Raw genomic sequence first — 26,599 nt, 5'->3', positions numbered from 1 at the left:
GATGTTTTTATATCTGGGACTAGATACTTCCCTTTGTTATTGCTCCTCGGTGTTTCTTATTGTGGCTTGCGGTTGAGTAGAAATCTAAAAGCAAATTCCATTCGCTTAGTTAAAAATGCTGCAGCGTGTCTATGGTGCAGTTAGTCATGTAGAACTGAAGGAGTCCACATTAATTCCTATTCTGGGCTGAATTTGCTGAAATCACAGATTTTAACTCCGTTTCTGTCTTCCCAGATGCTGTGAAACCGGCTGAAGTTTTCGGAGGGGGAGAGGGGTGGCGGGGGAGGGAGGGGGTGGTTTGTTGATGGAATGGGAGTGGTATTGTGGTGGAGGAGGAGAACAGGCTGGAGTTCTTTCTCCTGATTACTTTCCAGAGACCTCTGCTGGAAAGATGAGTGTGTGTTGTGGGAAGGTCTGATTAAGCTCTGTTAAGGTGCAACCCTGCCTTAACGTTGACTAGTTCTCACTGTCTAGACCAACATGTAGAGAATAAACTTGTCTCACATCCATAAAACTGTAGTCCAGCATAGTGTTTAAGAGATGAAATGATGAAAAAATAGTGCGGAATATTACAAACAAATGTTGTCATTTTTAAATGAAATGCTCAGATTTGGGACTCCATTCTGCAAACTCAGCCTTTATTCACCAGTGCATTAAAATTGTTTTGTGATGGTTAATAAAGGTCACACACCATTTACTTTTACCTGTCGAGTGCATTGGTGCTGGATCAGTAATTGCTGAATGTCGTGGTTACTGCGGATGTCAGCCTGCACATTTTGAATGCTTTGCACTTTCTTGACCTTCACTTGTGATAAACTGTTTCTATTGCAGAAGGCACCTTATTGCTGCAGCAGCTGTTGGAGGGCAACTTCAAAGGGACTCTGTTGAATCCAAGGATTCAGGAAGTTTTTCCTGCTCAAGCTGCCATTAGCGAAGTTATTGACAACTACTTGGAAAATCAGATCTTGGCATACCTTGATGGTCCATCAGAAGATCAAGCAGAAAGGTGATTGGTTAACATAACAGCTTCAGCTTTGTTTGCACCTCTTTTTCCAAGATGCACTTAAATACACTGAAACGATGCAACCAAAGGATGCCATTCAGCTGATTGTGCCCATTTTTTTTGATAAAGCTCTCCAATTAGTCTCACTCCATTGCTTTTCCCACAGAGCAATTTTTCCCCTTCCAAGATATGATTTCACCATATCTTTTCTAAGATGCCATAAGATGTAGCAAACATTTCAGATAGCTATTTTCTGTATCTGATGGAGAAACCATAGCTGATAATTGGAAGTGTTTTATTTTCATAGAGTAGCACAAGTGAAGAACTGAAACCTTTTGCATGGGTTCTTGGCCTGGTGAAAAGTGCAGGGGTAGGTGTAACATCAATCAAGAAATATGGGTTTGATCATTCCAACTCAGGTTATTGAATCAAGAGGAGATATCCTCAGAGGTTGTACAATTTTAAAAGTACTGAGAAATTAGAGTCTTGAAACACAGAAACAGCCCATTATATCAACAGGTCCATGCTCGTATTTATGCACCATACATGCCTCTTGTATCTTTTTTGTATCTAACCCTATCAACACAACCCTCAATTTCTTTCTTCCTCATGTGCTATCCTAAGTTCCTCTTAAATTAATCCTTGCCATTCATCTTAACTGCTCCCTGTGGTAATGAGTTCTGCATTCTAACCATTCCCTGAATAAAAATATGTTTATCTTGAATTCCATTTTGTTTATATTAGTGACTGTCTTGTATTTATGGTCCCAGTTCTCCTCTTCTCCCACAAGTGGAGTTATCTTTGTGTTTACCCTGTCAAATCCTGGTGGTGATATGCTTTTGCATCATGGGCCTTAGCTGTAGTACATGATCCGTGCAATCCCTTTGAAAGGAATTACACTCCTTGATGTGTGCAGGCTCTTTATCTGTGCTCATTCAACATTGTCAGAAGTTATCAAAGCAATTAGTTTGAAATAAAGATCAGCCTCCTTCTGATGCCATCAGAGGAAGTTAGCACATCTGAACTTCAGCTTTGGGCTATTGGCTTCCCAGCGAGTTCAGATTGCTGAGTGTGGCTGCTACCTTTCTGTCTTACCAGTTTAAAATAGAAGTGAATTTGGAAGTCTCAACTCAACTCCCAGTGGACCTACATACACACAAACAATCACTTAGGAATAAATTTGAATTCAGTATTTGGCTGTGTCACAACCTAGTTTGGACTGGTTTGAATGTAGTAATAAAGTCTGCTGAGACTGATTTCTTAATTTTTCACTGGATTTGGGAAACGAAAGAATTTTTTTTGAGATTGAACATTTCAAACACACAGTAATCTTGGCATGAAAATATTGTAAAGCTGGGCACCACAGGCTTAAACCACTTTCTTACTTTTTCTGTAGGCAACTGGTTGTGTTTTTATTGGGTGTGGGCAGCTTGCAGCTGTTTGTACAGAGTAACTGGACGGGGCCTCCTGTTCAGATAGAACCAGAAGATATTTTGCCTGCGTTAATCATTGGGAACTTTGGAGAGGTAAGTTGATCTTATGTGGAAACCTGCACAACTGTTTACCCATTTACTATAAAACCTTGCGGAGGCTACATTTCTCTGTTATTCTATTGCTACCACAGTCCTGTATTTATTTAGAAGTCATGCCTGTAGATTTGGAAAATATGGAAACATAGTTTTGGAACTTCTTCTGAGGAAACTGACAGTGTGATTTGTGTTAAGAATTTTAGATCAGAGTGCTTTAATTAATTACATTTGGAAAATCTGTCTTATCAGCTGTTCTCACAGAGTGAGTTAATGTCTGGGTGAACAAAGTAGCATCAGTGCTTATCCCTCTTTGAAGATTCAGATCCTCCTTAACCCACTGTTTTTAGTCTGTTGAAAGTCTTCTCTATCTCAGACACAAACCTCTCACCCACATCCAATTTGTGCTTAATTCCCTTTGAATTCCTCAGTTAAATTTCAGGAATCATTTTCTGAAGAGTGATGGCCAAATTTTCCAAATGGAGAGCTTTTTTTTTCTCTCCAGTCTAAACAGTTTTCCCCGCCCCTTTTTGTTTGGTCTCTTTAGCTGAAAGGGCAGCTCTGGTGATTGGTGCTCAGACCCCAGTCTGAAATTTGAGAACCTGTCAGAGTTAAGACTAGAGGATGCTTCATCATTTTCCTCCATCTGCCCTTCTCTATGTGTGGGAGTGGGAGGGTCAAAATACTTCAGTACATTAATGAAGTCAAGAATGAGAAGTTGCTTTTGAAGCCTCTTCCCTTACTTTAACACTCCTCTCAATGTATTTAATTATATTCTGGGTAAAATTGTTCTTTTCCTAGTCTGATAAATTGTTCCAAACATGTTTCAGTCTTTGAGTAAAAGTGCTTCTTTAGTAATTATTCCACATTACGTTTGTCATGACTGAGATGGGAGGAGTGCACTGTCTTTCTGGAATCCCATTACTTTCGCAGGTCACAACATAAATTTAATTGTATTACCTGGTTCCTGACATGGCCTCTTGTAAGCTTCCAGCTATAAAATAAAATGTTCCGTCAATCGGGTTTCTTTAATAATCACAACATCATTTACTTATCATAAACAAAATTTATTCGGTGATGATGCAAAACTGGTTAGTGTATTGAATTTTTAATATGAAAATATAAATGGTTACCCCTCTGAAAAATCCAAATATCCAATAATGGAGAATGAATTCTCTCTGCAAAGATTCACTTTGGGTGAGAAAATTACTTTGAGCCGATAAATCTTAGTTTTGAAGGCAAAAATAGATGAGATGTGGAATGTTCAGGTGACATCTGCCTAACATTCTAGCACGTTAGATAGAGGTAACCATACATAAGCAGATTATGAGCTCTGGGTTCTTTGCTAGTGCAGTATCAAGGATTCTTCTGAATGCTTTCAGGTGGATAGTCAGGACTCAGACTGGAACAGGGTTCCAGATATCAAACTGGATGCAGATCAAGAGGATTTTCTGAAACAGGAGAGCTGTGTTTGGAAGCTCTTTCCCTTGCCCAGGCTGGCTATCAACAGAAAAATGCAAACAATTTCTGAGGCTAAAATTGTAACCTGCCAGTTATAATCCCAGGCAAAGAGTCTGCAGTAACCAAGCAGTGATCACAAGACATGCGGTTGTCAAGAAATACCATGTTTTTTAAAAAAAGTAGACTTCTAAAAAATGACTTGTTTTTTACCTTCAAATTCAAATGACATATTACCTTCAAATTCAAGTCTACAAAATATAATGCATATAAAGTGACTGTAACACTTTTTTTGAAATATGTATTTTGTTTTCAAATTGGGAGAATGGAAGTTGATGGAAACAGCAAATTTAGGTACATAGGAAAAAGCGTTGTCTGTTTCCCATTGAACCTACCCTGCCATTCCAGGTTATGCATGAGCATCTTCCCAAACTCTGTTCCTCCCACTAATTTTCCTTCCCCATCCACAATATTTGTGGTGTGTGTGTGTTTTCAAAAGGCTAGAATTTAAGTTACAGAGTTACAATTCATATTTCTTTCTTGCCACTGGTTAAAAACCGTTTGATTGCAGTAAATAGTCATTTTGCCTGATGTGCACGTTCTTTTAACCTGCATTGACAAGAAACATTGAACAATTCAATGGCTTATTTAAACTTTCAATGATTTTCAAATCTGTGAGGACCATGGGAATAGTGAGGCTTGATTTCTAATACACTACTTCAGCGAATTGTGACAAATGATTTGTATTGTCAGAATCATTCACTTCCCTGTGATTTCTGTTCCAAGCTTTTGCTCCTAGACATAGCCGGTTAGCACTTCCGTGTTTTGTAATAAGTAGTTTCTTTAAAAAAAAACTGTAAAATTTTATCCAGAATGCCAGTGAGTTATGAATATTTGCTGTTTATTTACAATGAACTACAATAATTTGTGTGCACTCTCCTATTCCTGTGTCTTTAGGGATGTCCGATATTATGTGTTTTGTTAAAAGATGATAGTAGATTACAAGCCTGGAATCCTTAGTTGCTATCACAATCTATCCCTAAGTATTGGATGCTGAAACCATCATCATGTAGTTTCAGCACTGAACTCAAAATTGCAGAATAATGAAAGACTAAAGAGTTCTCCGGGGTCTTCATTATAACCTTCTCAGGATAAATGAAGCATCGAATAATAAATTAAGATAACACACATTTCTGTAGCAATATTAAAGTTCATAAAAATATGCTGTCTGTTTTTTCTCTTCCCTCCTGTTCTCAAAAGAAAATGGCTCAGCACAGAACAAATCATGAAAAATGACATTGTAGTCAGGTCTGGGTGAGCTCACTACTATTCGGAGGGTAAGTGTGGACCTGATGAGCTGAATAGCCTGTTTCCACACTGCAGGGATTCTATAATTCTGTGAAAGAGTTCACTGCTTCGATTGTATCACAATACAGCAAACCTAAACTTTGCAAACCAAAGTGCCAAAAAGCTTATTTTGAACATAAATTTGAAATGGAAACAAATACTTAATTAAAAACAAGTGTTTATATTAATTAATTAAGTAAAGCTCTCTTGCAGTGTAGAATGTTTTAAATTTAATTTTCAAAGAATGTAGGAACAGTTTCAAAATGTTTACTTTTTTAGAATTTTATGCTGTTGGTAGAAAGATTTTTGAGTCCTTATGTTTTATGCACTACGCTTTATGTTTAATTTCTCATGCTATTATAAATTATTTTGATACAGTCCCATGACTGTTCCGTCTGATTGCATTTCCTCAGTTTCTCGCCATCAGTTTTGGAAATGTCGCACAGTTAATAAGCCATGTGACTGCAGGCATTTGTCCTATTCCTGTCCTAACCCAATAGAGTAGTTTTTTTTTAAACAGAGGTCAATAGATAACAGATCCGACATAGAACATGTAAGATTTATTTCCATCCCTCAATCCCCACTTGGTGACACTGGAACTAATCATAGTGCCCCCTACACTTCTCCCTAGCAGAGTTGTTCCAGTGCATATCAGACTTGGACGGCCCAGTAACCACACCAAGCATGACAGGTCTCCGCTGAGTCATTGGGTTTTTGTTTTACGAGTCAGTTTAATTTGGATTTAGATTGCCACCATCTATAGAACTTTGCTTTTATTAATCCAGATTTAACCGGGTCACCACATTACCAAAAGGATGTGGATGCCTCAGACAGGGTGCAGAGGACGTTTACCAGGATGTTGCCTGGATATGGAGGGTGCAAGGTATGAAGAGAGGTTGAGTCGATTAGGATTATTTTCATTGGAAAGACGGAGGTTGAGGAGGTACCTGATTGAGGTCTACAAAATCATGAGAGATGTAGACAGGGTGGATAGCAAGAAACTTTTTCCCAGAGTGGGGGACTTAGTTACTAGGGGTCATGAGCTCAAGTTGGGGGGGAAATGTTTAAGGGAGATATGCGTGGAATGTTCTTTATGCAGAGGGCGGTGGGTGCCTGGAATGCATTGCTAGTAGAGGTGGGAACGATAGCGTCATTTAAGATGTATCTAGACAGATACATGAATGGGCAGGGAGCAGAGGTATGCAGATCCTTAGAACATAGGTGACAGGTCTAGATAAAAGATCTAGATTGGTGCAGGCTTGGAGGGCGAAAGGGCCTGTTCCTGTGCTGTAATTCTCTTTGTTATTTGTTCAGGACTATAATGAATGATTGAATATGGCATGGTGATATCTGGCTGTTTACACGAACAGTACTGCTTTGAATATCTTACTCTTCCAATGGTGTGTGAAATGATTGCTTGTGTATATTTTGTTAAGGGTAAGAACTGGAGTGAGGACCATGTTTGCATGGTATTAGTGAGTGTGGTTTCCACTTGCAGTTTGCCTGAAGAGTCTCTCATCTTGGCCAAGATGTGTGGGAAGCTGTTGAGGAATTAGCTGTCAGGGAAGAAATGGACATCCAGCGGTGACATGGGCAGCAACATGTGTCTTTTGAAAAAGTAATTGGCCAAACACACAATCCTCTTGATTGCATTGAAATGCTGGGTGTTTGCCATGTTGAGGTCAAATTTTGCAACCTTGAGATATATCGTGTTGGCATACCAACCTGCTGCATCACTACGCTACAGCCTTATGCTTTGTTTGAGAGAAGGTTTTGTTTTCTGGGATTTGACCAAGTGCTGAGCAAGTTGTCCTCTCAATTTTGCCTGCAAAAGCACCTAATTTGGGAATCCTTGGCGTTGATCTGTAAAGACAAAGTGGGATATGTTTCCTATTTCCAAACAGATTCCATGTCCTAAAAGCACAGTATTCAGTCAAAATAAATATTGCAGTTTCAGCAGCAAAGTAAACCTCTTGACTCGTACCCCATCCGTTAGTTTGAATATTCATTTCCTCTACTCCAGTACGCAGTGGTTGCAATGTGTCTTTACAAGATGCACTACAGTAACTTACCAAGGTTCGTTCTTCTACACCTTGCAAACCATTATTTCTACCATATTAGGGCAGCAAACATATGGGAGCATCGCTATTGATAAGTTCCTCTCCAAGTGGGGGGAAGGTGGCTCAATGGTTAGCCCTGCTGCCTCACAGTGCCAGGGTCCCAGGTTTGATTCCAATACGTGGGTTTCCATCGGGCTCTCCAGTTTCCTCCCACAGTCAAAGATATGCAGGTTAGATGGATTAGCCATGGGAAATGTGAGATTATGGGGATGGTATGGGGGACTGGGTCAGGTTGGGAAGTTCTTCAGAGGATGGATGCACATTCAGTGGGCCAAATGGCCTGTTCCCACACTGTGGGGGTTCTGTAATAAGTACTGCATACTAACCTGAATTGGTACTGCATCACAGTTCCCTAGCAGTTGCCATGTCTAAATCCTGAAACTCCGTTTCTAACCGTGTTATGTACCTACACCACATGGGCTGCTGTGGTTCAAGAAGACAGTTCATTGTCACCTTTTCAAAGACCATTAGGAATGGACAACACGTGATGCTCTCAACTCAGAATTTTTATAAAATTATGGGCAAAGATAGGCAGGCTCTTTTATAAAACAGGATTCAACAGTGAAAGTGAAGGTTGATCTGTCCATATTCAGTACCCACCTGAGTTACCCCTGCTTAACCCATAGTTGCTGAAGCTTATAACTGGATTTGTGGCACTGCAAAGCTGAGATGATCCAACTGAGGACTTTAAATTATTCCAATGAGGAGTTACGGTTCCAGTTTTGATTTTGAGTGAATGGCTGATCTGTTTTTGTGTGTAATCTAAAATTAACTGAATGGTGTTTGTTGGTGGAGTTGATTATTTCAGGGGAATGTGTAAAGATTGTTGGACATGAATGCAGACTTGCAATATTCTTGTATTTTGATTTTGCATACGTTTATTCTTTATGGCCCATTGACTGAGTGTCAAACTGGAAAGCTGTTCACATGCCTTTCTCTCCGCACGTTTTAATGCTATACACGTTGTTACTGGGGCGAACATTTACTCAAGGACTCCCGACTAAGGGAACTTTTTTGTGAGGGGTGAAAGGGAATTTGATTGGTATATGTTTGTTTTATTCTAGCCTCAAAGTTTGCGAGCTGCTCTTTTGAACAGTCTGGTTTTGGACGGAGAATCAATTTATAGCCTTGTCTCTAACCCCTTCCTTTTGGTGTTGGCCAAGACAATCCTGGTGAACTGCAGGAGGAAGCTTCATCTTTTCCAGGTAAGGTTAGATCCTTCAGGTATTCCAGAGATTGGAGAGCGATCTAGAGTGTACTCAGGCAGAAATTCAACTCTGAGTTGAATAGGATGCCAAGACTGCCAATGATTTGTTCTGATCTAAAACTAAGAGACAAGTATGTAGCAAGGTTGAGAAATTCCAAAGAGCTAGTGCACTGGTTTTAAATTACAGGAGGTGTCCCTCATACTATGATTTGGATAATTTTTATCTTGTAGTGGATGGAACCCTGATTGCAAAAGATTCAAATATGGATCTGTTAGAAAGGTGAACACAAAGTTGGAAGTTGCACAATATTCAAAGACTTTGGAGAGGAAGGGGAGATTGGAGTTGGAGTGGGAATTTGCAAGAGAATAGAGGAAAGGTGGGTTCTTTTCAGAGGATGCTGATGATGGTGTTAAGAAACAGAACCAATACCTGGGAAGAGGGAATTGTTTGTAGCATCAGCTCATAAGAGGCCAGAAAAGAAGGTTGAGTAATAAGTGTTTCAGTGTGAGTAGATCCCCCTTTTTATTTTTATTTATTCATTATGTGGGATGTGGACGTCACTGGCTGGCCAGCATGTATTGCCTATCTCTAGTTCGTATTGAGAAGGTGGTCATGAGCTGCCTTCTTGAATGGCTGTGGTCCACCTCCTGCAGGTAGACCCACTATGTCATTAGGGAGGGAACTTCAGGATTCTGACCCAGCGACAGTGAAGGGACGGCAATATATTTCCAAGTCAGGATGGTGAATGGCTTGGAGGGGAACTCGCAGGTGGTGGTGTTCGCCTTTATCTGCTGCCCTTGTCCTTCTAGATGAAAGTGGTTGTGGGTTTGGAAGGTGCTGTCTGAGGATCTTTGAATTTCTGCAGTGCCTCTTGTCGATAGTACACACTGCTGCTACTGAGTGTCAGTGATGGAGGGAGTGGATGCTTGTGGTTGTGGTGCCAATCAAACAGGCATTTGTGGATAAGATGACTACAGAGAGCTTGAAGACTAAGTAGTGATGCTGGGAGAGGAATAAGAGAGAGACAGGGGTTGAGGACTATGTAGGGAACACAGGAATTAAGGGGTTTTGAAGAATGGTCACTGGACCGGAAATGTAAACTCTGCTTTCGCCCCACAGATGCTGCCAGACCTCCTGATTTTCTCCAGAAATACTTGTTTTTGTTTCACATTTCCAGCAACTGCAGTTCTTTGTTTTATTCCTGGGGAAACCTTACTTGGTGAGGCAAAATATGTAGGGGGTGCACCTCAAGCAGCTGGGATGTGAATAACATGAGTAAGATTGCACTTATTGCCCTTAAGCAGTAACCATGTAATGTGGAACTTACATCCTGCGTCCAGACCAGCCTGGATGGCAGTTTTGATGCGATTACCATATTTGTCAAATTCAACTTGGCAATTTACAATTGTTCCATTTTATAAGGGAAGTGGTGATGTCGCTGTAGAAGAATCCGGAACCCTGAGAACCTGGACTTGAATAGCTCTAATGCAGATGGTGATATTTGAATTCAACAAAAAAAGTTTACAAGTGATTAGTCACTGTTGATTGTTGTAAAGACCCCTCAGGTCCACTAATGTTCTTTTTTACCTGGTCTAATCTACATGTAACTTCAGACCCACAGCAAAACGAGAATGGGTAATAAATGCTGGCCTAACCAATGAAGTTCTCATCCCATTAAATTTTTGTTTTAAAAGATGAAGTGATTACAAGGGGAAGGCAGAAATGAATTTGATTTTCAGTGCTGTGTGAAACGCTTAATCTAATGTCTGATCACTGCCCTGAAAAGACTCTCAGCTGTCATTGTCCTCTGGACATTGTGTTCAAAAGATTCGATCAATGCAGCAAGGATTGTTCCTTCTTGAAGAATAATTTTGTGTTGTATTGTATATAGAGTTATAGAAATATACAGCACAGAAACAGACCCTTCAGTCAAATTCATCTATGCCGACCAGATATCCCTAGTCCTATTTGCCAGCATTTGTCCCATATCCCTCTAAACCCTTTCTATTCATCTATCCATCCAAGTGTCTTTTAAGTGTTATAATATCAGCCTCTTCCTCTGGCATCACCCTCTGTGTGAAAAAGTTGCTCCTTGGGTGCCTTTTAAAGCTGTCCCCTGTCACTTTAAACTTTATGCCCTCTAGTTTTGCACTGCCAACCCCGGGAAAAGATCTTGCCTATTTACCCTATCCATTCCCCTTGTGATTTTGTAAACCTCTATATGGTCACCCCACAGCCTTCCCACGTGGTTAAAGATGCCCTCGAACGCATCTCGTCCAGATCCCGCACCTCTGCCCTCAGACCACACCCCTCCAACCGTAACAAGGACAGAACGCCCCTGGTGCTCACCTTCCACCCTACCAACCTTCGCATGAACCAAATCATCCGCCGACATTTCCGCCACCTCCAAAAAGACCCCAGCACCAGGGATATATTTCCCTCCCCACCCCTTTCCGCCTTCCGCAAAGACCATTCCCTCCGTGACTACCTGGTCATGTCCACGACCCCCCTACGACCCACCATCCCATCCTGGCACTTTCCCCTGCCACCGCAGGAACTGTAAAACCTGTGCCCATACCTCCTCTTTCTCCTCTATCCAAGGCCCTAAAGGAACCTTCCACATCCATCAAAGTTTTACCTGCACATCCACTAATATCATTTATTGTATCTGTTGCTCCCGATGCAGTCTCCTCTGCATTGGGGTGACTGGGCGCCTCCTAGCAGAGCGCTTTAGGGAACATCTCTGAGATACCCGCACCAATCAACCACACCGCCCTGTGGCCCAAAATTTCAACTCCCCTCCCACTCTGCCGAGGACATGGAGGTCCTGGGCCTCCTTCACTGCCGCTCCCTCACCACCAGATGCCTGGAGGAAGAACGCCTCATCTTCCGCCTCGGAACACTTCAACCCCAGGGCATCAATGTGGACTTCAACAGCTTCCTCATTTCCCCTTCCCCCACCTCATCCTAGTTTCAAACTTCCAGTTCAGCACTGTCCCCATGACTTGTCCGACCTGCCTATCTTTTTTTCCACCTATCCACTCCACCCTCTCCTCCCTGACCTATCACCTTCATCTCCTCCCCCACTCGCCCATTGTACTCTATGCTACTCTCTCCCCACCCCACCCTCCTCTAGCTTATCTCTCCATGCACCAGCTCACTGCCTTTATTCCTGATGAAGGGCTTTTGCCCGAAACGTCGATTTCGCTGCTCGTTGGATGCTGCCTGAACTGCTGTGCTCTTCCAGCACCACTGATCCAGAATCTGGTTTCCAGCATCTGCAGTCATTGTTTTTACCTAGAGAAAACAGCCCTAGCCTATTCAATCTATCCCTACAGCTCAAACCCTCCAACCCTGGCAAACATCCTTGTAAATCTTTTCTGAACCCTTTCACAACATCCTTCCTATAGGAAGAGAGATCAGAATTGCTTGCAATATTCTAAAAGTTGCCTAACCAATGTCCTGTACAGCCACAGCATGACCATCAAACTCCTATACTCAATGCGCTGACCAGTAAAGGAAAGCATACCAAACACCTTGACTATCCTATCTACCTGTGACTCCACTTTCAAGGAGCTATGAACCTGCACTCCAAGGTCTCTTTGTTCAACAACATTCCCCAGGACCTTACTATTAATTGTATACGTCCTGTCTGATTTACCTTTCCAAAATGCAGCATCTCACACCTATCTAAAATAAACTCCACACGACCAGAAGGGGGAGCGCTTGCTCCACCTTGAGCTGAGCTAGCTCTGAATCCAAATTTCCATGAATGCTGCCACCCAGTGCAAAGCTGCCTCTGCCAGCATTATCACCTAGACCTTCAAAGGGGTTTGTTTAGAATTATAAAACTTCTTGAAAAGATTTATCTGAAACAAAAGGATTAACATAAAACAAAGAATGTATATGTTAATGCATTATTGGGAAAAAATGTGTATTTTTCTTAAATGCTGTTAGCTTTAACACTTAACTATAATTCTCACTTGCCCAGAGAAATAAATATTCAAGTTATCCAATGGATGAAGCACAGGGAACTTGCTACTTAAGGTCATAAAGTTGTAGTCATGCAGCATGGACACAGATCCTTTGATTCCAAGCATAATCCCAAACTGAACTAGTCCCACCTGCCTGCTCCTGGCACAAAGCCCTCCAAACCTTTCCTAAGCATGTACTAATGCAGATGTCTTTTAAACATTGTAATTGTACCTACATACACCACTTCCTCAGGAAGTTTGTTGCCCATGCGAATCACCTCGATGTAAAACATTAGCCCCTCATGTTTTTTTTTAAATCTCTCTCCTCTCATCTAAAAAAAATCTGCCCCATAGTCTTGAAATCCCCCTTCCTAGGGAAAAGACAACTACTATTAACTATTATCTATACCCCTCATTATTTTATAAACTTCTGTGAGGTCACCTCTCAACCTCCATGCTTGAGTGAAAAGCGTCCCAGCCTATCCAGCCTTTCTTTATAACTCAAACCTTCTTTCCTTGGCAACATCCTGGTAAATTTCTTCTGAACACTCTCCAGCTTAATAATAACCTTCCCATACCTGTGCGACCAGAACTGTACACAGTAGCCTAGAAGGGGCCGCACCAATATCCTGGACGACCTAACCATGACTTCTCAAATATTATACTGAAAAGACTGAAGGCAAGTGCCTCTAGTGTCTTCGACAAAATTAAAATGTATATGATATTGTCCCAGAAAATACAAAAGGCATGTCACAGTAAATTAGTAGATTTCCCCTCTGCAATATGGATTTAAATCTAGTCCAGGTTGATGGGACAAAGGATTCCTGTGACTGTTGCAGTAGGAGCTCTAATTAAACTAAATTTCAGCAATTTCAATTTGGTTCTATTCATCCACCTGTTTACTTGCTGATGTAAATTCACTCTAGGTCAGTCAAGCCTTGTAATTTTAAGAAGTTTTCACCATTGTGTTCAAATCTACATAACCTTACCACTCGCCGTTTCTATAACTGCTTTGAGTCTTCGAGATAATGGAACTCCTTCTCCAATTTTGAAATCTTAACCATTGTGATTTGAATCATCAGTCCTAACTAAGCCCTCAGCGCTGGAATTGTCTCCATAAACTCTCCGCTCCCTCTGCATTTCCTTTTTAAGACAGTCCTCAAAATCTAAATATTTAGTAAAGGTTTTGATCACATGTCTGATCTCTCACTTTTTGGTTTTGGGTTACATGGGTTGATTATGTTCCTGTAAAACACCTTGAGATGTTTTGTTATGTTAAAGGGAACAAAGTCGATGCAGATTGTTGTCATAAGAGGTATTAAGTAAGTCATGAAATAAACATTTTAATTCAGCAATCTCATTCAAAAAAGCTACAGACAAATTAGTAGAGAAAACTGAAAAATATCACATTGCCATTGGCGGTCCTCCTTCAAAGTTGGAGCAATGTAACTGGGCACATGTAACCTGGAATCTCCTGTTGGAGATACACAATATATCTTAAATAAGAGGAATATTAATCCCCAACATCAAATGTAGAAAGAAATGCATCCATTGCTATTCTCACGCTCAATTTCACATTTTGCATGCGTGAACAACAATTCACCTTTCTGTTTTATAACTGAACATCTCAAAGGTGATACTTCCAACTAAAGAGCTGCATGGGATTTGGAGCAAGTTTTGTACGCTGATGCTTTAACGTTATTAAATGTGTTTTGGGGGTGGATATGGTGTGAGGACAGCAAGCTGAGAAAAGTTAGAGGAATATGACAAAAGCTGAGTTGAAAGGCTTGTTATTCACTGTTGAAGGTGGCTGAAGTGGCTTAGGTTGAGTGTTGCAGTGTGGGATCATAACAGCTCAAAACCTTAGCCTAATGGAGGGCAGTTGCAGAAGCCTGAATAGGAAGAGCAGAGGATGCATGGTGACATGAAGGACTTGAAGTTGAAACTGGTAAGGATAGCCTTTAAAAGGACATAACTGAAGACAGAAATCTTGAATTGGCATATTGGAGAATAAGGAGACATTGGAGGTTAACAAGATCCAAGGAGGTGAGGCAATAAGATTTAACGTTGGATAGAAGAAGGTGCAGTTAGCATTGGGTGGTGCTTGAAAGAGCATTGAAGAACTCTAGTCTGAAAGTGATGAGGGAATAAAACAGGGTTTCAGCAGCACTTAGAGGTGATTCAAGCTGTGTGCAGGTGCAAATAGCAGTAGCAACTATACCTTGCATTTTTTATCACCTTTAATGTGTTTAAAATCCCTCGAGACATTTTGAAGTTGCACGCTAAACTGCAAAAAGAAACATTAGGTCAAAGAAGGATGTTTTAAATTGTGACTCAAATAAGGTGAGAATAGAGGACAGAGAATTGCAGTGTTTGGATTTAGATCTGAATGGTGGGGAGATAAAGATTGGGAATGCACAAGAAGCTAGAACTACATTTTCACAATGGCCTCAGTGTAGGCCATGAGGTCAGAGGAATTTTGGACGGTAGTTAGAACTGAGGCTATGAGCATCATTTTCTATATAATTTAAATATAGCTTCCTTTGTGGTGGGAAGGAGAAAAAACTCTTCCTTTTGTTTTTACAGATGTTGCCCTGGTGGACAATGCGGTGTGTAAACATTCAGCAGCAGTTATTGGCAGAGCGTTCACCTCAGCTCTTCAGCATCATCCAGGGCTGTATCGATGAAGGTACAACATCTACAGAATCTTTCAAAAACAATTTGTAAACAACAAGTCCAAGGGTTGGGAAAAGAAAACTTATTTTTAAATGCTTGACTTTATTCATAAATATTTCAATCTGTGACAATACTGTGTATTTTCAGACGTTATTTTGTACTGTTTGTTTTATCAAGGAAGATTGAGACAGAAGTGTGGAATGGTCTCCTCAAAGCCGATAAAGTAACCAGCTTGTGAGCCTCTGGGTTATTTTTAAAGGTTGGAGCAACAGAAGCAGCCTGAATGGGTGGGGTCAAGCTCCCACAAAACTGAGAATGTTAGTTTTAGCTTTCAGCACTTACTGGGGTCTTGAAGCTGTATGAGGAAGCTATTATTCCTCTCTCTGTTACAGCTAAAAGCTGGGATTCTCTTCCTGCTGCTAGAGTTGCATGTAAGACAATATGTTTTACTAAATTTGCCTTTGCCAAAGATGTGTTTATGGAATGTTACTATATTGGAACAGCGGATTAGTCGTAGTTAATATATATATTAATTTGTTAATCATTTCAATACAGTTACAGATAAGTCAGTTCTTTCATTTTGTCTGTATTTTAACTGTAGTGTAAAAAATAAAATGTGTTTTGCTTAAAGTGAAGTAGTTTGACCAATCAAATTACATCTGATTTATACTTGCCTTTAAAATAATAAAAGGTTAGGGTCGAGGCTATCTTCTTAAAATATTTTGAGGGGATTATGTCTGGTTATAGAGATGTACAGCACAGAAACAGACCCTTTGGTCCAAATTGTCCATGCTGACCAGATATTCCAACGCAACCTGCCAGCACCTGGTTCATATCCCTCCAAACCCTTCCTATTCATATACCCCACCAGATGCCTTTTAAATGTTGCAATTGTACCAGCCTTCATCTGTTTCACTGACAGCTCATTCCATAAACGTTCTACTCTCTGTGTGAAAAAACTGTCCCTTAGGTCCTTTTTATATTTTTCCCCTCTCACCCTAAACCTATGCCCTCTAGTTCTGGACTCCCCCACCGCAGGGAATAGACCTTGTCTATTTCTCCTATCCATGCCCCTCATGATTTTATAAACCTCTGTAAGGTCATCCCTCAGCCTCTGACACTGCAGGGAAAACAGCTCCAGCCTACTCAACCTTTCCCTTTGGCTCAAATCCTCCAACCCTGGCAACATCCTTGTAAATCTTTTCTGAACCTTTTCAAGTTTCTCAATATCATTCTCTCAGGAAGGAGACCAGAATTGCACGCAATATTCCAAAAGTGGCCTAATCAATGTTCTGTACAGCCACAACATTACCTCCCAACTCCTGTACTCAATACTCTGACCAATAAAGGAAAGCATATCAAAACGTCACCTTCACTATCCTATCTACCTGCAACTCCACTTTCAAGGAGCTATGAACCTCCATTCCAAGCTCTTTTTGTTCAGCAACTCTCCCTACGACCTTACCATTAAGTGTCTAAGTCCTACTAAGATTTACTTTTCCAAAATGCAGCACCTTGCATTTATCTAAATTAAACTCCCATCTGTCACTTCTTAGCCCATTGGTCCATCTGGTCAAGATCCTGTTGTAATCTGAGGTAACCTCCTTCGCTATCCAGTACACCTCCAAATTTGGTGTCATCAGCAAACTTACTAACTATATCACTTATGCTCACATCCAAATTATTTACATAAATGACGAAAAGTAGTGGACCCAACACTGATCCTTGTGGTACTCCACTGGTGCCAGTCTCCAGTCTGAAAAACAACCCTCCACCACCACCCTCTGTCTTCTACTCTTGAGCCAGTTCTGTATCTAAATGGCTAGTTCTCCCTATATTCCATAAGTTCTAACCTTGCTAACCAGTCTCCCATGGAGAACCTTACTGAAGTCCATATAGATCACATCTACCGCTCTGCCCTCATCAATCCTCTTTGTTACTTCTTCAAAAAAATGCAGTCAAGTTTGTGAGACATGATTTCCCTTGCACAAAGCCATGTTGACTATCCCTAATCAGTCCTTGCCTTTCCAAATATATGTACATCGTGTCCCTCAGGATTCCCTCCAACAACTTGCCCACGACCGACGTCAGGCTCACTAGTCTATAGATCCCTGGCTTGTCCTTACCACCGTTCCTAAACAGTGGCACCACGTTAGCCAACCTGCAGTCTTCCGGCACCTCACCTGTGACTGTCGATGATACAAATATCTCAGTACCATTACAGATACAAATAAATTACCTTATTCAGGAGTTTGCAAGCTTTTATAGACTGTACATTTCAGTAAAAGACCGTATTCAATTAAAATACAAAATTTCCATTGAATATCAGGTGTTCAAACATTCAGATGTGATTGCAACTATGCAACTTTCAGAAATCTAGTTTTCTTAAAATGTGCCATGACACAACGTTGGAAAGTGAGACAAAACTTGAGAATTCTTTGAGTAAAGAAGGGAATCATAAAACTGCCATTTTACATTTAAACTGGGATTCCTTGATTTCCTCAGTTACTTCGAAAAAAGCCCAGTAAACACACAGAAATAACTGTGCAAATTGTCATTGTTGTATATTCATACATTTAGTGTAATGAAAGCTTTTGTTTTAATTAGCAAAACTGTTCATTTTACAATAGGTACAAGTTGTGCACCTTTAACTGAACAAAATAATGCGATGATGGTGCATCACTTCTTTAAAACAATTTTTGTTTGGTTGTGTTGATCAAGCCGGATGTTGTGAATTTTATGTCACAACCAACTGTTGACATCATCCCTTCACTAGTTAATACTGAGGAAGTCAGCAACAAAATCCAAAAAACATACAGAATGGGTGGACTAATGGCAAATGAATTTCAATACATGTGTAAATGAGGGTAAATCACATCGGTAGGAAGAGTAGGAGATCACAAAATAAAAGTCTAATTGAGTTGAAAGTGCAAAGGGATCTCAGAACGCACTCGCAAAACATTAGAAGTAGCAATGCAAATTAGCAAGTCTATAAAAATGCTCCAAAAATGCACTGGCGTTCCTTTCTATGTTAAACTTGTATTGGGTATTGTGAACAGTTCCTTTATAAATATTACAACAAGGATATAAAGTTGCAAAAAAAAGGACAAATATGTTATCATAACTGAATTTATAGCCATGACAAGCAAAAGGTTCTTTATTTTCCTCGAGAGGAGGAGCAAATAGCTTTAATTTCATCTAATAGCTTTAATTTCATAATGGATAAGTACGTGCGGAGAGAATGGTCCCACTTGTGGAGATGTCCAAAGCCAGGGCCAAAAAGTGTAAAATAAGTAATGAATGCTGTAAAGAATTCTGCAAAAATCTCTTTACATTAAGAGTTATTAGAATCTGAATGTAAGTTTGTTTGCTGAGCTAGAAGGTTTGTTTTCAGATGTTTCATCTCCATATAGGTAACATCATCAGTGAGCCTCCGGTGAGCCACTGGTGGTATGGCCCGGTTTTTATTTATGTGTTTAGGTTTTGTTGGGTTGGTGACATCATTTCCTGCAGTGATTGTGATTTCCTGATTCTTTTTTCTCAGGGGGTGATAAATGGGGTCCAAGTCAATATGTTTGTTGATTGAGTTCCGGTTGGAATGTCATGCTTCTAGGAATTGTCGTGCGTGTCTCTGTTTGGCCTGTCCTGGGATGAATGTGTTCTCCCAGTCAAAGTGGTGTCCTTCCTCCTCTGAATGTAAAGATACTAGTGAGAGTGAGTCATGTCTTTTTGTGGCTAGTTGAGTTCAGTGGGTTTACATGGAAGTAAGATATGTATATGAGGGAGAAAGGAACAGAAAGATGAGTTGATTGGATTAGATGCAGTGCAGTGGGAGGAAGCTTGTGTGGAGCAAAAGTACCAACGTAGACCACTCAATCTGAATATCCTGTTTTGTACTGTTTACGTAATTGCTATATTACTCCATAAACCTCTCTCATTCTGGAATAATTTGTTTACACTTCCTCCCCATCCCATCAGGCAAACATCATGAATTGCATTATAGGTTGGGCATCCATGATCTGTATGTCCAAGAACTGAAAAGACATTTCTCTCAGACGTCTTTTCAGAAGCAGACTCTGTGGACGCATTGAATTCTGACCCTTTGGAAAAAGCTTTGCTTGGCTTGAACAAGTGAAGCTTTCCAGATCTATACCAGCCTAATTTGTTGTTTAACAGTGGGAGCAGTTCAGATGAGACCCTGATTGTATTGGGAGCACATTTGATTCTGTCAGAGCGTTGAGAGTTCAAGTTCCATGGCAGGACCAGAATGGTTTATTTGGGCTAATGATCCTTTGTGTTAGTGGTGCAAATTCTGTTCCTCAGCCCCAAGAAGCTGTCATGGGAAGACTTGAGAGCTGTTATTCTGTGAGGAATAAGATCAGGTTTGCTGAAGGACTTTTATCTCACCCTGTCTTCTAGGGTATTAGGCATACGGGAAGGATTATCTGTTTCTGAACTGGAGCAATTCTGATATCTGTCACTTAAATAAAGCATTGCTCACTATTCTTTTGTTCTCTCTTTGTTACTGAGCAAGTATTTTTGTTGAGGATTAGTTTTTCGCAACCCATGAATTAATCTTTATGGAACATTCCCAGCTCAGTACATTTCAGCCTGTGAGAAAAGTCAAGCGAGTTAGTGGAGTGCATTTTATATTCCATCCTATATAGTATATGACTATCATAGCGTGATCAGTTTAATTGTTTATCCTTGTTTGGAAGGAATTTGCTAGGGTTGCTTCCTGAAAGCTGCTGATATTTTTGCTGAAAAGCATGTTTAGCGTTTTAAGTGTGCGTTAGAAGGACATTCCAGATTTCAGATTGTACCAGAGCTTAATGAGCTCCTTGTGACGGATTTGTATTTGCTTATATGTTCAAAATACCCTTGTATGCGATAGCGCAATTGCTGATGTTGCACAGATATTCTTTTTGCTATTTCAGTAGTTTTCTTTTGAGAGACATTTTTCTCAAAGGGCAATATCTTACTGAAAAGGACGGTGCTCATCAAGGGTTGGTTGTTATTTTGAGTTCATCCTTTCCTTTAATACCATATGTTTCATTGATGAAATTATGCATCATATGGAAATGATACATAAAAATTTGAGTGAGAACAAACTTGTTTTAAACATGTCTCCATGTTATATAGTTTTCTATATGTAACATGTTTTAGGATAATCACACCTTGTTAATTCATTGCAGATAGCTCAGGTGCCATCCTAGGTTAAGGGAATGGGATAGGTGATGTATACAGCAGTGGATTAGTTTTTGCAAGTTTTCAGAAAGACTCAATTACGTGTTGATTGATTCACTGATCAGTTCATATGTTGGGTTACGTATTGTTGCAGTCTATGTCTGCTTTCTTTAGCAATAGTTAAAACACTACAAAAGACAGACTTGTACTTTTTTTTAGATTACTTAAAGTGTGGAAACAGGCTTTCGGCCCAACAGGTCCACAGTAACCCGCCGAAGCACAACCCACTCAAACCCATTCCCCTACATTTTACCCCTTCACCTAACACTATGGCAATTTAGCATGGCCAGTTCACCTCACCTGCATATTTTTGGACTGTGGGGAGAAACCGGAGCACTCGGAGGAAACCCACGCAGACACGGGGAAATGTGCAAACTCCACACAGACAGTCGTCTGAGGCCGGAATTGAACCCGGGTCTCTGGCACTCTTCATGACTTCAGAATGTTCCGGATGTTTTACAACCGATAAAATACTTTTGGATTGTAATCCCTGGTGTAATGTAGAAAACCTATTGGCCATTTTGCAGACAGCAAGCTTTCATAAATAGCAATGAGTTTGTTTTGCGTGGTGTAGGTGGAGGGATAAATATGGGCGTAGGTAATAGGGAGATCTCCAATGTTATTTGAAATTGTGTCATGGAATCTTGACAACTACCTGAGAGAGTAGATAGGGCCTTGTTTGACGTCAGATCTCTCATCTGAAAAACAAAACACCTTGGTACTGCACTGGCGCATCAACCTAAATTATGTCTTCAAGTATATGGAGAGGAAGATGAACGCATTGATGACAATGTATGAGAACAATTCTCTGAGCCACGGCTGAAATTCAAAGTGCTTCATTTTAGAATGCTTGATAGATTAGATTAGATTAGATTACTTAGATTAGATTAGATTACTTAGTGTGGAAACAGACCCTGCGGCCCAACAAGTCCACACCGACCCGCCGAAGTGCAACCCACCCATACCCCTACATTTACCCCTTAGCTAATACTACGGGCAATTTAGCATAGCCAATTCACCTGACCCGCACATCTTTGGACTGTGGGAGGAAACCGGAGCACCTGGAGGAAACCCACGCAGACACGGGGAAAATGTGCAAACTCCACACAGTCAGTCGCCTGAGTCAGGAATTGAACCCGGGTCACAGGCGCTGTGAGGCAGCAGTGCTAACCACTGTGCCGCCCACATGATAGGTATTCTGAAACCAAACATATTTCCTAGTAGTTGTGAAAAGTTCATTCATTTAGCAAAGTTATTCAGAATGTGGAACGTAGATCTGAAAATATTAAACTGAAAACCCAAGAAATAGCCTGATTGTCATTCTCTGATTGAAACACTAGTATTGTGTCACTACATTTAAAAACATTACTGCACAGACAATGAATTGTTTGAAACAAACCGAATGCTGGAGAAAGTAAGTCCGACAGCATCCATGGAGATAGAAACAGAGGTTCGAGTTTGGTATGACGTTTTGGTAACATTAACTTGGTTTCTCTCCACAGATGCTACCAGATCTTTCTAGATTCTTCAGTATTCACTGTTTGTTTCATATTTACAGCATTTTCAGTATTTTGCGTTTATTCATGAGTTATTAGGCTTTCAGTAAATCATGACAAGATGAAATCTTTTAGATGATTTAATCCTGCCCTTTTAAGAATATCAACTGTATTGCACTTCCCATTATTCACCGGAATGAGTGGACAGGATCTCTGCATGATGTCTTTGTTATTTTAAACATGGTATCTAACAAAGGGTTAAGAAATTCAACAACTTTTATTCTTGTCCCTGAGAAAATATTAGGAAGGATCAAATTTTTTTAATGTCCATCAAACAACTGTATTGCAGTTAGCAAAACAATTTCCAAAAACAGTACTTTGAAGATTAAAGCATCCTTATGAGAAAGTTGTGACATTCTGAACCGAAGTAAAAAGCTGACATGCGCCCAGCAGCACAAAACAGTCAGTTACATAACATTACCTGGCAGTAGATCCTGTTCACATGTCATACTGATTGGTGTAGATGTTAGAGATTTAGGGACTGCAGTTCTGAAGATGAGGCCGAGGTGAACGTTTCTTCTGTGCATTTTATACAATGAGTTTTTAATCCTGTATATTATAGATTAGGGAAGGCATCACCTCTCATTGATGGAAGAATGAAGCAAGCTATATCTTCCATTTTATCTATCTTTACCATAATGATGAAAGAGTATTCAGTACTGACAGTGCAATGAGGTATACCATCCAGTATTGGTCTGTCATGAAGATGAGGAAGGAAGGAGTGATTGAAGACATCCCCTAAGTCAGATAAAAGCAGATCTCTGAATAAATGATAAAGGATAATAATGCATCAGAGAATGCAACTAGTAAAACAGTCAGGGCTCTCTCCATTAACCAGAACGTTAGCTTGGCTCAGTTGATAGCAACTTTGCTTCCGGATCAGATGGTTGTGGGTTTTGGTCCTTCTTCCAGGTAACCGCAAATAGTGCAGGTTGAAATTTAAGTACACCATTGAGGAGTTCTGTGTGGACAAAAATTCCATCCTTAAAATAATGAAGGAAATTTGCAAGATAGATATGGAAATGACTGATCCCAGGTGGGGAAATGTAAATTGAGATATATCAACTTAGAGTTCAGGTTAAAATAATTTTGAGAAATCTTCGCACTGTTTTGAGGTGTGAATATCCTGCTTTAGATTATCACAGAGTCAATTCAAGTGACTGGAGAAAAAGCCAGATTATTACATAGGAAGTAAGGATACGAAAGAATGTCTATGCTTAAGAAAAATGGCAAGTGAACATGATATAACCAAAGCCATTATAAACCTTTCAGTTCAGACATATAGTCTGGGTTTTACACTGAGTTACCTGAGAATAAAAGCAAGTAACCCCTCTGATTATCCAGTGTATTATTTTGGGCATCCTTCTGTCGCAGAAAGTACTCAAAATTTTGTTATATCTTTGATATATTCCCAGTGCTTGCAAATGACACCTTCTTCAGTTCTGGGGAGTGCCGAAATTTAGCAATCCAGTTCCACCTCGAGTGTGGCTATGCTTTGCTATATTACTACGAATATAAGAAGGCCAAGGAAAATTTCGACAGAGCCCAGAAAATGGCAAAGTTGTCTACCACCGTGACAGGTATGTCAGACTCGCATCATACTTTTTAGTATTTTTTTTTTCCTAGGCTTTAGCTAATGTAATCTAGAGACTGAAATCTAGCCAAGACAACTTTTTTTAAAAAAATGTATATTTTTAAAAATCTCTGAAAATAACTAGCCGGCTTCTTTGAGAATTTCATTTTGTTGTTAGACATTTTGAAAGTAGGAATCTGTAAATTTTCACTACAGTGAATCTATTAGAGGTTAAAATGGCAAGATCATATACTTGAATAATGTAGAAACCATTGGCATTGGTCTTACTACACTGCAGTAAGGTCTTTCCACTGACAGTCACTATCCATGTCTCTTGTCCGCTGAGAAATGATGTCAGACTCAACTGCTATGCCCCAGTAACATATCCAGTATTGTCTGGACCGTGCAGATGAAGGATGTCAGTATAACTGCATTGTTCACTTTTTGTGTTCTCCTCTTCATCTTGCAATTGTTTTCAGGGATGCTTCCTAGTGGAAATGAATTGCAGGTGCTAGAGGTTAAAATTTAGTTAGCTCATCCTCTGCTGATTATGGAGTGATTCCATCTTAATGCTCACACTATATTTAATGAAGGTGTAAGATTGGCATGGATAGAAAATTGGCTAGTGAGCAGGAAATTGTAGGCATAAATAGCTGTTGTTCTGGTTGGTAAGATGTAACAAATGGTGTGCCACAGCGGTGAATATGTTTGCCTTAACCTTTTGCAATTTATATAAATGACGTAGATAAAGTGACGGAAGGTGTGGTTTCTAAATTTGCTGATGCCACAGGTTAGTAGGAAAGTATCTACATAACGAAAGAGGGTGTTAATTGAGTAGATAATTTTCTGGCAAATGGGGTTTAATGTGGGAAAAATGTGCAATTTTCCATTTTGGCAAGAAGAATAAAAACATTTATCTAAATGATAAGAGAATGCAGAGCTCTGAGATGCAGATAGATCTGGGTAACTTTGTGTATGAATTGCAAAAATTAGTTTATAGGTACTGCAGGTAATTGAGAAAGTTATGATGTTTAATTTATTGCAAGGACAATTAAAGAGTTAGGAAAGTTGCACTTCAGTTATATAGGATACTGGTGAGACCACATTTTGAGTACATTAACAATATTGGTTATCTCCATTAAGAAAATATGTTTAAATGAATGAGATGTAGTTTACAGAAGGTTTATGGGAAGTGTAGCTGGAATGGTGGCTTACCTTTTACAGAAAGATGAGGTGAGGCTTGTATTTGCTGGAGTTTAGAAGAATAAGAGGTGATTTGATTGAAGTATTTAAGATGCAGAGGGATGTTGAGAGATTGCAAATGGAAAGGGCATTTCCTCTTGGAGAATGTAGAGCTTGGAGTCACTGTTTAAAAACAAAGGGTCACCTATTTAAGGAAGATGAGGGAGTTTTGTTTTAAACACAAAGAGTTGTGAGATTTTGAAACTCTTCTTCAAAAATGGTGGAAAAGGGGTCCTTGAATATTTTGAAGTTAGAGGTAGAATCGATTTTTGATAAGCAAGAGGGTGAACGGTTATGGGGTATAGGCAAGATGGTGAAGTAATCAGATCAGCCCAGATTTTATTAAATGCAGCAGCAGGCTCAAAGGCCTACCACATACGTTTTAGGTGGCACAGGTATGATGGCCCAAATGGCCACTTACTGTGTCCTAAATTTCTATTAGAAGTGACAGGAAGAGATTGATAAAGGGCCTGGAAAAATCACATGGCCCAGGAACCTCCTTAAGTGTGCTAAGATTGCAAATAGCCCCAGTATTTGCTTTGGAGATGGGATCAGCGGTAAAAATTAGACTTGTATCTCCAGAAGTCTCGGGAAATTAATCTTGTTGCATTTCAAAAGCAAAAGTCACACTACAATCAGATGCCAATGACGCTGAGCTGAGTTTAAGGTTTTGAGCCTTGAAGTCTGAAGTGTTAGATTTTAATTTGTTTGTTCACTGGGTGTGGAGTGGGCTCAGCCAGCCTTTTATGTCCCTCCCTAGTTACTCTTGAGAAGGTCACGTTGAGCAGCTTTCTTGAACTGCTGCTGGCCGTATGGTGTAGTAACGCCGCAGTGCTGTTAAAGGAAGCTCCAAACTTTTGACCCAGCAGCAGTGAAGGGATGTTGATATAATTCCATGTCAGGATAGTGTGTGACTTGAAGGAGAACTTCCAGATATTGGTGTTCCCCTATTTCTGCTGCCCCTGTTCTTCTGAGTGATGGGGTTTATAGGTTAATAAGGTACTGTTGAAAGGACCTTAGTTGAGAAGATTGGTATTTTAATGTAGAGAACCTTTGCTTTGCCTGTTTGATTGTCACAAGATTGATTTTAAAACAATGGAGTAATGAACATGTCTATGGTGTGTATATCCTTCAAAGCAATTGAGAGTATGGAAATCATACAGTTTTATTCTTGATTTTCTTGAATAATTTTGTATCCTGTTTCATTTTCAGTGAGTGAAGTTAAGTTTTTCACCTACTCTCTACTCCCCATCCCTTACCACTTCCTTCATAATGTAAATGCGATTTGCATTTCTTTAAGGTGCCTTGGGGAAGCGTACGCAATTCCAAGAAGACTATTTAGCTCAGCTTATCTTGGATGTCCAGCGGGAAGATGATGCCCTCCATCAAACAGATCTCATGCTAGCACCAACGCCCTTGGAAAATCTTCCCAAGGTAGCTCTCATGCAACTGTACTTAAAGTTTGACTGGTTCTTCAACTTGTTGCTATGACTTATAATTAACTGAGAATCATGTCTAGCTTAAAGTTGGTAACTATAAACATTGATCTCGGTGTCAAAGCCCTGTTTTCACAGGGGAAGGATGAAAGCTAACATGGGTAGCCACTTGAAAATTAGAACCACCTTCTGCATTGTCTGTTCCTTTTATTTAAATTTGTTTTTGGGATGAG

The 26,599-nt window shown here is 40.1% G+C and overlaps 1 protein-coding gene across 1 annotated transcript in view; it reads left to right on the top strand.

The window, feature by feature from the left end:
* Positions 1–26,599, top strand: part of ttc27 (tetratricopeptide repeat domain 27) — a 208,536-nt gene that overhangs the window by 23,507 nt on the left and 158,430 nt on the right. The window contains exons 2-7 of the mRNA XM_060830829.1: positions 832–1,006; positions 2,400–2,529; positions 8,519–8,659; positions 15,223–15,325; positions 23,531–23,695; positions 26,231–26,364. Coding sequence (XP_060686812.1) covers positions 832–1,006; positions 2,400–2,529; positions 8,519–8,659; positions 15,223–15,325; positions 23,531–23,695; positions 26,231–26,364 — 848 coding nt within the window. The remainder of the gene's footprint in view (positions 1–831; positions 1,007–2,399; positions 2,530–8,518; positions 8,660–15,222; positions 15,326–23,530; positions 23,696–26,230; positions 26,365–26,599) is intronic.

This window comes from Hemiscyllium ocellatum, chromosome 10 (genome assembly GCF_020745735.1).
Source record: "Hemiscyllium ocellatum isolate sHemOce1 chromosome 10, sHemOce1.pat.X.cur, whole genome shotgun sequence".
Taxonomy (NCBI): domain Eukaryota; kingdom Metazoa; phylum Chordata; class Chondrichthyes; order Orectolobiformes; family Hemiscylliidae; genus Hemiscyllium; species Hemiscyllium ocellatum.
Note: the sequence above shows the minus strand (reverse complement) of the source record. Positions and strands in the feature narration are given on the sequence as shown.